Below are 14133 nucleotides of genomic sequence, written 5' to 3' on the forward strand. Positions count from 1 at the left end.
GAAAAAATCTATAATTTGGCATAAAAATTAGACGGATCATATCATAGGGAACATGTGTACTAGGTTTCAAGTTGATTGGATTTTACCTTCATCAAAAACTTCCTTGACCAATACTTTAACCTTAAGGTGGTACCTAACACTACAGGGAGATAACTCTTAAAAGTCAGTTAAACGTTTTATTACGTTGTGTTGTAAAAGGAATGTTAAGCTTTGCAAAGATCAAAATTGGGAGTTTCTCAAAATGCTATATAACCAGTGTAATTTTTCTGACAAAACGGTTGGTTCCAAATTTTTGAAATTTTTACATTTTTATATGGGGGTTAAAGAAAATACTTTGTCAAAATTTTATGAAAATTAAACGAGCCAAATTAATTTTAGTGATAGTGTTGGGTACCACCTTAAGCGGGACAGACGAACGAACAAACGAACGGACAAACGAATGAATGAACGAGGGAACGAACGAAGGGACGGACAGACCTTAAAACAAAATGCCCCTCTACTATCGTAGGTGGGGCTCAAAAATATCATAAGATCCCTGTTGGAATCAACTGATTATTTGGCATGGTAAACAAGAATGTGTCCATAGTACATGGATGCCCTACAGGCACTATCATTTTCTATGTTCAGTGGACCATGAAATCAGGATCAAAACTCAAATTGGCATTAAAATTAAAGAGATCATACCAAAGGGCACACGTGTACTAAGTTTCAAATAGATTGGTCTTCAACCTCATTTAAAAACTACTGTGACAAAAAACTTTAACTGGAAGCCAGATTGACGGACAGACGGAGGAATGAACGGATGCACAGACCAAAAACATAATGCCCCTAAGTGGGGCATCAAAAAACAATATTTCTAGAAATAAGTGTTTTTTCTAAATTTAAAACTTCGAAATGATTGACTGCATCTAGACATATTTAACACTGTTGACTGTCATAACACTTTTTTGTAATTTCTTAAAATGTTGTAATCTGGTTATGTTTTTACTGTAAAATAATTCCCCTGCCACTTCGTAACAGTGTAATATTGTTGCTTAATGAGTACACTGTGGACTTAAAGTGTTCAGTACCTGAATATAATTCAGTGCCGGATACAGGGGGAGGGTTCCAGGGGTTGGAATCCCCCCTTTTTTTTGACGATCAATGCATTTGAATGGGGACATATAGTTGGAACCTCCGCCCCCCTTTTGTCCTGGGTTGGGAACCCCCCTTTTTAAATGGATGGAATCGCCCCTGTAATTCACCATACTCATAAATCAAGTTTTTACATCATAATTATTTAAGAGGTGCTTGGAATTGATTTATACTAAGTTACGCTTTTTTTAAAAAGTCTTTTCCAAAAGCTGTTCCCTAAATTTTTTGGTCAGTACCATGAGATTTTGGATCTGATACGTGTATGTAAATTCTATAAAATGACAAAATTTACCTGTGAATTATATTATTCTGTTGAAGGTAATCCAGCGCCAATGCAATCTCACAAACATACAATCTGACTTGATATTCATCAAAATGTACTTCCTGCTGAATATGGTACCGTAAGTCACCTCCTAGAAGTAGGTCCACCACCATAAACATGTCTTCTTCATCTTGAAATGTGAACCATAAATTTACGAGAAATGGATGTTCCAAAATAGTTAATATTTCTATTTCTCGATAAACATTCCAAACAGAATCTTTTTTGATACACATTAGTTTATTCATATACTTCATAGCAAACATTTTCTTTGTATCTTTTTTCTGAACAATGCAAACCTGAAACAAGAAAATAGATGTTCAAATTGTTAATAACACTTTGCACCAACACTAGATATTATTTCAAAATGAAAATTATAGTTTCTATACCAGTCTGGATTATCAATTTGTATTGTCCAATGACATGGTCACGGCCTCCAAAATAAAGGGGTAAGAGACAGTGAATATCTAAGCCAATACATTTTTTTTGAACTCATTTTCCAGAATAAACCAAATAAAAAGATGTGGAGGCCTTGAAGTCTAAATCAATTTGTTAAAATTTGCCACATGTTCATGGTGGATCCCTTTTTTGGTTCTTCTTTGTTCTTGATATTCTTTTTTCAATTGTTGTTGTTGGCAGGTTTTTTTAAATTCTCTATTAAGATTTATTCATAACTTTTTATTTCATATAGACAGTCGTTTATTTTGGAAAACTGTTAGTAAATAAACTCTAAATCATGGTGGACAGTTTTTGATGGTGAAGGAAGCTGGAGATTGAACCAGTACAGAACCACAACCTTAGACAGGAAATCCTTGTCAAATAATATAGAAGTCAAACGCACCTTATGTCCTTGATATATGCACAGAGAACAACTTGAAACCAATATCCACTTACTGACTCACATGTGTTTAAACAGTTTTACATTTAACTGAAAATTGAAAATTTGTGTCCAAACAACAATTTCTGATCCATAAAACAGGCATGCTGTTTGTATTAATTGCAACACAGTAGTGATAATCAAATGAATTTGTTCATAAAAATTCCATTAAAATTAAATTATTGATAACTTTTAATTATAACATACTGTTTGGACTGACAATTTCAAAGATATCAAATATGTCAATTTGTACAATTTGCACAATTTTCACTCAATATAACTTGCTTAGAATTTTCAGCTTGGCGTTTTATGGTCGTTAAAGTTAATTAAGGCATCAGAACAATTGTTTCTGAGCATAGAGAAGATTTTATGGCACAATTAACTTCAAAAGGGAATATTGTCCTGCATGAGAAATTCATTTAAGAATTAAAGTGTTTAGGAAGTTTAATGCTGTAGCTAAAAGATATCATTGCATAATATGTTCAAATGGGGATTTCTAATACAGCCAAGTGTATAATAAACTGTTGACTCAGAGCCATGTCTCACATTTTGTAATTTTTATAGTACAAAATGTTTTTGCAAATATTGAAATTAAATGGCAATATTTAAACAAGTAAACGATGCCAAATGAACCATGACTAAAGGTGCAGTTGCAGAACGCTAATCATAAACTAAAACATTGTTAATACCACTGCAATAAACAGAATGCCTAAGTCTCGCTTTTTTTTATTTCCTTTTTGAAAATTTGGCAAAGTTATCACTTTGTTGATTGTGACTATTTTATTTTTATCAAAAGCAGAAGCACTATCATTGATGTTTGAAGGAAAATCTAGGAGCCACATTTTTCATTTTACAGAAATCTGCCTATATTCAGTCGCAACTTCTACCTATTAATCAGCATCATCCTATTTTTACGGGCTCTCGGAAACTCTGCAGGCATCTGGCCTACCAACTGACCTACATGTCAAACATTGTTTAACTACCCTTTAAAGTTAGCAAAAAAACCATAAAATTATGGAGTTTCGCTGATATTTCTAATTCAAAGATGACACTATGATATCACAGTGATTAAAGGTCTAAAATAAGATTATTATATTCTGTTATTTATTGCCTCAATGCATATCCACTGACTTACATGACTTTTCAATCACATCATAGTTTATGAAGAATTATACATTGAAAATTACTGTAGAGATTACATTTCTGAAGATCTGTCTTAACAATGTCGCTATAATTTTCCTAATCAATTTCAGAAGAAGTATCGTGCAACATGACTTTTATTCAAAATCCATTATGGCTTAGAGTATATACCTTAATGCACTTTTCATGGTTTCAATAGTGTCATCTGTTTTTAGAAGGAATCACTTATTAAACCTGTTTTTGTAGAGGAAAATATTGATTTTCTTATAAAGAATCTTATAAATTCGAAAGTTTTAAGGTTAAAAATTAACATAAAGCCAACCTTACAAGTCTGTGATTTTATATGAACATTACCTTTCCAAAACTTCCTTTTCCAATGGCTCTGAGAATTTGAAAATGGTCAAAATTCACTGAAAATATAAATGGAAATTGCAATTAATAAGCAGATATAAACACATTCATAATAATTCAAATGGTAAAGTGTTTTGTTTGTTTTTTGTTTGTTTTTTGTTGTTGTTTTTATTTGGGGGGGGGGGGGGGGTCTATAAAGAATTAAGTGCTGATAGCAGATCTTTAGTATCTGATAAAGGATTTATTTACAACTTGACCAAAATCTGGATTTAGAGCTTGCCATATGGTATATTCGTTGTACATTGCTGGCTGAAGATTGAATCTTGACCTCTTGATCTCAATTGCTTGTTTTATTGGAATGCTGTCTTATTGTAGTACAGTATACATTTAACATCCCTATATTCAAATTATAAATTTTAATGTCTGTTTAAGATTTGGGTTTTAATTTAATTAATTGATGGTGGTATACATGTATTTGAAACTGCTTTCAGCCCTTATTGCTACATTGTAGAAGCATGTTTTTTTGTCATTAGGTTGGTGTCTAATTGATGTAGACCCCACAAAGTGGTCTAATAGAAATGCAGTTCTCTTTTGTTACAAGCAGTATAAATTCACCATTGAAAAGAAGTTATTTGATTAAAGATCACAATTAACAACATTTTAAAAATACCCCAAAAATATACTTAATTATCCCTATAATCTTTCTTTCTTTTCCTTCATGGAAATTTTAAAAGTTCAATGCTAAAGTTAAAGAGCTCTCTTTGTAAGAATTTCTATAACTTGTGTTTTTTATTAATCATCATACATGCATAAAGCCAGTGTAAACATCATGTACAATCCTTTAAATTCAACTGTTCCAGAAGTTTAAGAGCTAGTTAAAGCTGACTATTTGACATTTAAGTGTTTTTCAAGTTTTCAAGAGATCTTATTTAATCATTGGAAATACTCATCTTAAGTGATGATTTTAAACTTGCATGGATTTTTGATTTAAGAAATTTAGCCTGCCATGAAAAATCAAAAATTGTCTTTGTGTCAAGTTTGGTTAAAAATTGGATAAGTGGTCTCAGAGGGGAATGATAAATCGTAAGAAATTAACAAATGACAGATCAACCAAATGATGACAATAACTAACATTTAGGCCTGGCCATTGTTATATCATAGTTTGTTTCTGTGTGTGTAACATTTTATGTTGTGTTTCTGATGTGTCATAGTTCTCCTCTTATATTTTATGTGTTTCCCTCAGTTTTAGTTTGTAACCTGGATTTGTTTTTTTCTCAATCAATTCATGCATTTTGAACCACTGTATACAACTGTTGCCTTTATTTAAGCCTAATTGAGTCAAAAATGACAAACATACATTTTCATTTTTCTAAGTTTTGCAAGATGACTTGCTTAGATATTTAGTATACGCTTTTAAAACTGACATCCCTTGGCTTGAATGAGCAATTGTCTGAGTAAAGAGTTATCTCCCTAAACACTTCTTTTCTTGCAAGCACTACTTGTTCACAACTGTAAAAGATACAGATAACACTATATATCCAAATTCATTGTTATATCCTCAGATTGTTGAAATAATCAGTTATTTTCCTACAAGTATCTGATATGTAGTTGTAACCATGTAAACCAGATGAGAAAGAGGCCTGGGGTATTTTGTTTTAAGGTCCTTGGTTAAACAAAATAACTAGAGGCTCTAAAGAGCCCGTGTCGCTCACCTTGGTATATGTGAATATTAAACAAAAGAAGCAGATAGATTCATGACAAATTTGTGTTCTGGTGATGGTGATGGGTTTGTACATCTTATTTTACTGAACATTCTTGCTGCTTACAATTATCTCTATCAATAATGAACTTTGCCCAGTAGTTTCAGTGGAAAATGTTTGTAAAAATTTACAATTTTTATGAAAATTGTTAAAAACGGACTTTGAGTAAGTGTTCTACTACTAATCTATCAGTGCTTCTAACCACCTCCCTTACTACTATCAAAGAACTGGTTATTAACTTTTGTAATAAAGCTTATGAAAATAATGGTATTAATTATTTTTGGAGTGTTAAAAATTCTTTAGAGGTTTTAGATAAAATACATGCTTTAAATGGTCCTTACAATTCTGTTGACAGTTATGATTTTTCTACTCTGTACACTACACTTCCACACAATCTTATAAAGAAAAAGTTTTTGTATTTGATAAAATGGTCTTTGAAAAATCTCATTGTAATTTTATTTGCTGTAACTCGTTTAAGGCCCTTTTCTGTAACGAAAAAGGAAAGTATGCTAGATACACTTACTGGAAATGTGAGGATATGATTGAAGCTTTAAACTTTCTGCTTGATAACATTTATGTACGTTTCGGCGATAAAGTGTATCGTCAGGTAGTAGGTATTCCTATGGGCACCAACTGTGCCCCTTTAATAGCAGATTTATTTCTATATTGCTATGAATCTCAGTTTATGACCAAACTCAGTAAAGACCCATCATTGTTACATTTGGTTGATACATTCAAAAATACCTACCGTTATCTGGATGATATTTTTTAGTTGAATAATCCAGAGTTCTCTAAATATACTTCAGAAATTTACCCAAACGAACTTACTTTAACTAAATCTAACATAAACAGCAGCAGTTGTCCTTTTCTAGATTTAGACATTTCAATTTCAAACGGGAAACTTCACACTAAAACTTACGACAAAAGAGACGATTTTTCATTTCCTATTGTTAATTTTCCTTTTTTAGACGGCGATGTGCCTTTGGCTCCATCATACGGTGTTTATATATCACAACTCGTTCGGTTTGCCCGTGTGTGTTCTGATGTCATAGATTTTAACGAACGTAATCAATGCATCACTGGTAAATTGTTGTGTCAGGGATTTCGATACCATAAATTACTTAAAACTTTTACTAAATTCTTTCATATATACAAAGATTTGATTAGTAAATTTGGCTATACCTGTAGAAAGCTTATTAAAAATGGTATTTCTCATCCTAAATTTTATGGTAATATTGTACTTAAAGCGAGGAAATCACTATGTGATCCTTGTAAACTCATCGAACCTTTAAACAAACTTATAAGTATTATAGGGTTATCGTACCAATATTGTAATTAGATCTCTGAATATAGTTCACATTGGCACTAATATTGATTTTGTCATTAGCAAATTAAAACATAACTAAATTTCCTTATCTTTTGAGGCGAGATGTATAGGGGACACAGCCACGTTAACTTTTATTTCTATAGAAGTCGCTCTTCACTATACTACTACCTGTCGATACATTTATTTTTGGCATTGCACAAGTCATGTCTTCTTTGACTATTAATGACGTTAAAATACTAAATCCCTGTGATGTGTTTTAGTCGATTTTAGTCTCTGATGCATGATTTTTTACTATTAATTGGTTTTGGCTTTTAACTAGCTGTCAGTAACTTCGAGTACTCTCAAATCGTATTTTCTTGTTAATTTGACCTGTTAATACTGTTTATAATGCTTTTTTGTCATTTTTTATTTATATGGATCTTGTCTGTATACCAGCTTGGATTATTTGTAATATCTTCAATTTTTCACTTATTCTTACAACATTTGTATAAACTTCAAGATTATAAAAAAACGTTTTTTTTCTAAAGTGAACATTGATTGGTTAAATATTTCTCAGTGTGTTTGAATTTGTTTGTTAGCCTTTTGGTCATGAATGTTTGTCTCTAATATTTAATTAACTGTGCATTTGTATTCAGATATCGCAGATCAAATTTATTCGTTCATTGTGTAATCATACGTTTTTTGATTGAGTTCAGTCTGCCAATTGATATTTTATCGTATGTTTTTCTATGTTGTGATGTTATGCTATTGTTTCGGAAAAAGGGAGAAGGTTTGGGCCCATTAAAACGTTTAATCCCGCTGCAAATGTTTGCACCTGTCCTAAGTCAGGAATCTGATGTACAGTAGTTGTCGTTTGTTTATGTAATATATACCTGTTTCTTGTTTCTCGTTTTGTTTATATAGATTAGACCGTTGGTTTTCCCGTTTGAATGGTTTTACACTAGTAATTTTGGGGCCCTTTATAGCTTGTTGTTCGGTGTGAGCCAAGGCTCCGTGTTGAAGGCCGTACTTTAACCTATAATGGTTTAATTTTTGAATTGTTATTTGGATGGAGAGTTGTCTCATTGGCACTCACACCACATCTTCCTATATCTATATAAAGGGCAATAACTCCTAAAGGGGTCAACAGACCATTTCAATCATGTTAACTTATTTGTAAATCTTACTTTGCTGAACATTATTGCTGTTTACAGTTTATCTCTATCTATAACCAGATGCTCCGCAGGGCGCAGCTTTATACGACCGCAGAGGTTGAACCCTGAACAGTTGGGGCAAGTATGGACACAACATTCAAGCTGAATCCAGCTCTAAATTTGGATTGTGATTAAATAGTTGACACAGCATAGGTTTCTGACACAGAATGAATGTGTTCTAATGAACTTAAAATTTTTGTTTTCTCTTTGAGCAATTCACTATGATGATGAATATAAATCCTCTCAAAAAAATGTTTGAAGAAATTTTCTTTTTATTTATGAAATTTCAAATGAGAAATATTGAACCCCCCCCCCCCCCACTAAACCCAAACCCATTTTTTTTTCACATCCCCCTATCCCTTATTCCAAAACTGATCTCAATTCAAATTTCTAAATGGAGTTTGCAACAATAACTACTCATTTAAATACATCATAAAATATTAAAATGTAAAAAAAAGTGCTTGTTATCACTGAATGGTAAAGATTGTTTTAATTTATCAGTTGGTAGTAAAACGTGAATATACATTGTATATTGTATATAACAAAGATTTAAGTTGATTCTGGACAAAAAAAGACAACTCCAATTAAAAAAAAATCTTGCTATTGCACAATATTGTGCAATTAAATATTTCTTGCTTACTATTCTGGACAAAGAAAGATAACTCTAATTAAAAAAAAATTTGCAATTACACAATATTGTGCAATTAGATATTTCTTGCTATTGTGCAATACTGTGCAATTGAAATGACTTGCTATTCAACAATTGAAGATTTCTTGCTATTGCCCAATACTGTGTATTAGAAAATTTCTTGCTATTGCACAATACTTAATATAATAATTTTAGGTCCTGATCTAGACCAACTTGAAAACTGGGCCCATAATCAAAAATCTAAGTACATGTTTGGATTCAGCATATCAAAGAACCCCAAGAATTTATTTTTTGTTAAAATCAAACGAAGTTTAATTTTGGACCCTTTGGACTTTAATGTAGACCAATTTGAAAACAGGACCAAAAATTAAGAATCTACATACACAGTTATATTTGGCATGTCAAAGAACCCCATTTACTCAATTTTTGATGAAATCAAACAAAGTTTAATTTTGGACCCCGATTTGGACCAACTTGAAAACTGGGCCAATAATAAAAAATATAAGTACATTTTTAGATTCAGCATTTCAAAGAACCCCAAGGATTCAATTTTTGTTAAAATCAAACTAAGTTTAATTTTGGACCCTTTGGACCTTAATGTAGACCAATTTGAAAACGGGATCAAAAATTAAGAATCTACATACACAGTTAGATTCGGCATATCAAAGAACCCCAATTATTCAATTCTTGATACAATCAAACCAAGTTTAATTTTGAACCCTTTGGGCCCCTTATTCCTAAACTGTTAGGACCAAAACTCCCAAAATCAATACCAACCTTCCTTTTATGGTCATAAACCTTATGCTTAAATTTCATAGATTTCTATTAACTTATACTAAAGTTATGGTGAGAAAACCAAGAAAAATGCTTATTTGGGCCCCTTTTTGGCCCCTAATTCCTAAACTGTTGGGATCTCAACTTCCAAAATCAATCCCAATCTTCCTATTGTGTTCATAAACCTTGTGTTTAAATTTCATTGATTTCTATTCATTTATACTACAGTTATTGTGAAAAAACAAGAATAATGCTTATTTGGGCCCTTTTTTGGCCCCTTTTTCCTAAACAGTTAGAAAAAAAACTCCCAAAATCAATACCAACCTTCCTTTTATTGTCATAAACCTTGTGTTTAAATTTCATAGATTTCTATTTACTTATACTAAAGTTATGGTGCGAAAACCAAGAAAAATGCTTATTTGGACCCTTTTTTGGCCCCTAATTCCTAAACTGTTAGAACCAAAACTCCCGAAATCGATCCTAACCTTCCTTTTGTGGTTGTAAACCTTGTGTCAAAATTTCATAGATTTCTATTTACTTTTACTAAAGTTACTGTGCGAAAAAACAAGAAAATGCCTATTCGGGCCCTTTTTGGCCCCTAATTCCTAAAATATTTGGACCAAAACTCCCAAAATCAATCCCAACCTTCCTTTTGTGGTTATAAACCTTGTGTTAAAATTTCATAGATTTCTATTCACTTTTACTTAAGTTAGAGTGCGAAAACTAAAAGTATTCGGATGATGACGACGACGATGCCAACGTGATAGCAATATACGACGAAATTTTTTCAAATTTTGCGGTTGTATAATAATATTCAAGATAATAACCCAAAACAGTAAAATTTCCATAAAATTACCAATTCAGGGGCAGCAACCCAACAACAGGTTGTCCGATATATCTAACTAGAGGCTCTAAAGAGCCTGTGTCGCTCACCTTGGTCTATGTGAATATTAAACATAGGAAGCAGATGGATTCATGACAAAATTATGTTTTTGGTGATGGTGATATGTTTGTACATCTTACTTAACTGAACATTCTTGCTGCTTACAGTTATCACTATCTACATGTATAATAAACTTGGTCCAGTAGTTTCTGTGGAAAATGTAACCGGTAGTAAAAATCTACAAGTTTTATGAAAATTGTTAAAAATTGACTGTAAAGGACAATAACTCCTTAGGGGGTCAATTGACCATTTTGGTCATGTTGACTTATTTGTAAATCTTACTATGCTGAACATTTTTGCTGTTTGCAGATTAACTCTATCTATAATAATATTCAAGATAATAAACAAAAACAACAAAATTTTCTTAAAATTACCAATTCAGGGACAGCAACCCAACAACCGGTTCTCTGATTCATCTGAAAATTTCAGGGCAGATAGGACTTGACCTGATGAACAATTAAACCCCTGTCAGATTTGCTCTAAATGTTTTGGTTTTTGAGTTATAAGGTAAAAACTGCGTTTTACCCCTATGTTCTATTTTTAGCCATGGTGGCCATCTTGGTTGGTTTGGCGGGTCACGCCACACATTTTTGAAACTAGATACCCCAAAGATGATTGTGGCCAAGTTTAGATTGAGTTGGCCCAACAGTTTCAGATGAGAAGATTTTTGTAAAAGATATATAAAATTTACGAAAAATGGTTAAAAATTGACTTTAAAGGGCAATAACTTCTAAAGGGGTCAATTGACCATTTTGGTCCTGTTGACTTATTTGTAAATCTTACTTTGCTGAACATTATTGCTGTTAACAGTTTCTCTCTATCTATAATAATATTCAAGATAATAACCAAAAACAGCAAAATTTCCCTAAAATTACCAATTCAGGGGCAGCAACCCAACAACTGGTTGTCTGATTGATCTGAAAATTTCAGGGCAGATAGATCTTGACCTGATAAACAATTTTACCCTGTCAGATTTGCTCTAAATGCTTTGGTTTTTGAGTTATAAGCCAAAAACTGCATTTTACCCCTATGTTCTATTTTTAGCCATGGCGGCCATCTTGTTTTGTTTGGTGGGTCACGCCACACATTTTTTAAACTAGATACCCCAATGATGATTATGGCCAAGTGTGGTTTTATTTGGCCCAGTAGTTTCAGAGGAGAAGATTTTTCTAAAAGTTAACGACGACGGACGACGACGACGCCGGAAGCCGACGACGCCGGACGCCAAGTGATGAGAAAAGCTCACTTGGCCCTTCGGGCCAGGTGAGCTAAAAATTAATGGGTAGATTGATCTTGACCTGATGAACAATGCTTTGGTTTTTGAGTTATTAGCCAAAAACTGCATTTTACCCCTATTTTCTATTTTTAGCCGTGGCGGCCATCTTAGTTGGTTGACAGGGTCACCAAACACATTTATTAAACAAGATACTCCAATGAGGATTGTGGCTAAGTTTTGATTAATTTGGCTCAGTAGTTTCAGAGGAGAAGATTTTTGTAAAAGATAACTAAGATTTATGAAAAAAGGTTAAAAATTGACTATAAAGGGCAATAACTCCTAAAGGGGTCAACTGACCATTTCGGTCATATTGACTTATTTGAAAATCTTTCTTTGCTGAACATTATTGCTGTTTACAGTTTATCTCACCTTCGAGCCAGGTGAGCTAAAAATGAATTTCAAAATCAAGAGTTAAGGCCATGCTCTAAATTTTTAAACATTATCTGTGATCACTACCTGTGATTTATCAAAGAGTGCAATTTCTAACCCCATTTAAAAACAGACAAACATTTATGGTTTTTTTCTTGCAGTATAAAGAGGGAGAAACTACCAAAGAGAAACCTAAAATTGTAAGCTGAATGAAAGCAGACAACACCATGACCTTGAAGAAAAGACACCTTGACCTTAAAGAAAGTGTAAAAGCGACTTTTTATGACATTATTATTGCATTTGTTGTGACATAATGGATCTTAACCTAATTGTTCTAACAACTTCCTCAACTTTACAATACACACAAATATCAAATTAAAGTAAATACTGAAAGATATCTTCATGCACAGTAGGTGGAGCCACTCAAAAGGTAAAAGCACTAACTAAGATTAAACGTGAACTCTGTAATTACAAAAAAAAAGACCTTATAAATATGAAAAGATTTGAATTAATACTCTCCAATTTATAAACCTTTGACAATACTGTATTGATGAATGTCATTCTCTTAATTCTGATAAAGTGTAATGATCTATCTCTGTATAATTTAATGCTTTTTCTCAACTGATGTTGACGATGATTGAGCCTATATATCGATCCTACCACCGGAGAGAGAAAAAACGGCGGTCCCTAAGGGCAACAACATCTCTGCTCGATGTTTTACAGATGTCTCGAAAAATGACAGGCAAAAGGAAATTGAAGAAAATCCTTGCATAATTTTCCATTATTATATGACTATTTTATCTATTTCAAGTACAATGAAGTATTGTCTGCCACCTTAACAATAAATATGTTGTATATTACTTCAATCTGATGGCTTTATTCATAAGGTTTTAAGTTTTCTGTAAGAAAAAGACTGTAATAAGTAATACTGCAGTCAGCAGTAAAAAGTTGACAAGTGATCATATTCTAGTCAAAGCTATTCAAATGATGTGGATTCAAATGATGTGGATTCAAATGATGTGGATTCAAACCTTGCTTGTCCAAATTCAGCTAAACCCAGATGGTCAACCAAATATGAATATAAAAAAAACATTTCATTTTAAATTTGATATTATGGTTTCATTGGTTCTGTCATTGGCAAAGTTTATCATAGATGAATTTGGCTATTCTTTTAAAAGATAAACTTAAATTTTCTATCAAATTACTGATCAGATATATATCATCTGCAAACCAAAAAACCTGGTCTCTATTCATTTGAATTGTCCACCTCAGTGGTTCAAGTCTGGTTTTTTATGGATAAATAGCTGTGTAAAGCTATGTTGTCTCTAAGCTTTAGAACTTAATCATGACAACCAGTTTCCACTTTTTGATCAAGGCCATTGAATAGATCAGACCAAAAATGTTTCACATTAAAACTGGTCCATACTTAAATGTACTAATTATGAAGGAAATATGTGTTGACATGATTTGTTTACCGTGGTCTCTGTTGTCAAATCAACACTGACTTCAATTTTGTACACTTGTGCTGATTAACAAATAATTTATTTGACATCTTCTTCAAGTCTAAGAAAGTCATTTATATTTTATAGAGCATTGATTCTTTGAAAGTGTTGTTGAAATGGCTGCAAATTGTTATGACCTAATTCTAACTAGATCCACCAAAAGCTATCAATTTTCCCAACCTAATTGCTGGAATTCTTATTTATACTGCTTGAATTTATTTACGTAACATTCAACATTGAAATTTGTTAAAATAGCATGCTTCCTCATTTCTATTTTTGAGGAACATTGTGTAAAGGCTTCTTGTTATCAACATTTTGGTTTTGGTGTAAATGTTATGAACATTTGTACCATATTTGACTTGATAATGTCATATGGTGAGGAGAAACCTCCATTGATTGTGGGGTCAATAGATCAAAGGTCAAGGTCACACCAGCTATTACTAGACTCATATGATAATTTGGCTATTTTTTTAAGGTACTGTGGTCTGACATAAAGCTCTTCAACTGTTTCTGTTTAGA

At 32.4% G+C, this 14133-nt stretch overlaps 1 protein-coding gene across 2 annotated transcripts in view; it reads right to left on the reverse strand.

The window, feature by feature from the left end:
* Positions 1 to 14133, reverse strand: part of LOC134714568 (serine/threonine-protein kinase 32B-like) — a 99405-nt gene that overhangs the window by 75353 nt on the left and 9919 nt on the right. For both annotated transcript variants that reach the window (XM_063575919.1, XM_063575920.1), the window contains 2 exons: positions 3825 to 3880; positions 1427 to 1752 (listed from right to left, as the gene is read on the reverse strand). In XM_063575919.1, the coding sequence (XP_063431989.1) occupies positions 1427 to 1752; positions 3825 to 3880 (382 nt within the window). The remainder of the gene's footprint in view (positions 1 to 1426; positions 1753 to 3824; positions 3881 to 14133) is intronic.

The sequence above is a fragment of the Mytilus trossulus genome, chromosome 4, assembly GCF_036588685.1.
Source record: "Mytilus trossulus isolate FHL-02 chromosome 4, PNRI_Mtr1.1.1.hap1, whole genome shotgun sequence".
NCBI classification, from domain to species: domain Eukaryota; kingdom Metazoa; phylum Mollusca; class Bivalvia; order Mytilida; family Mytilidae; genus Mytilus; species Mytilus trossulus.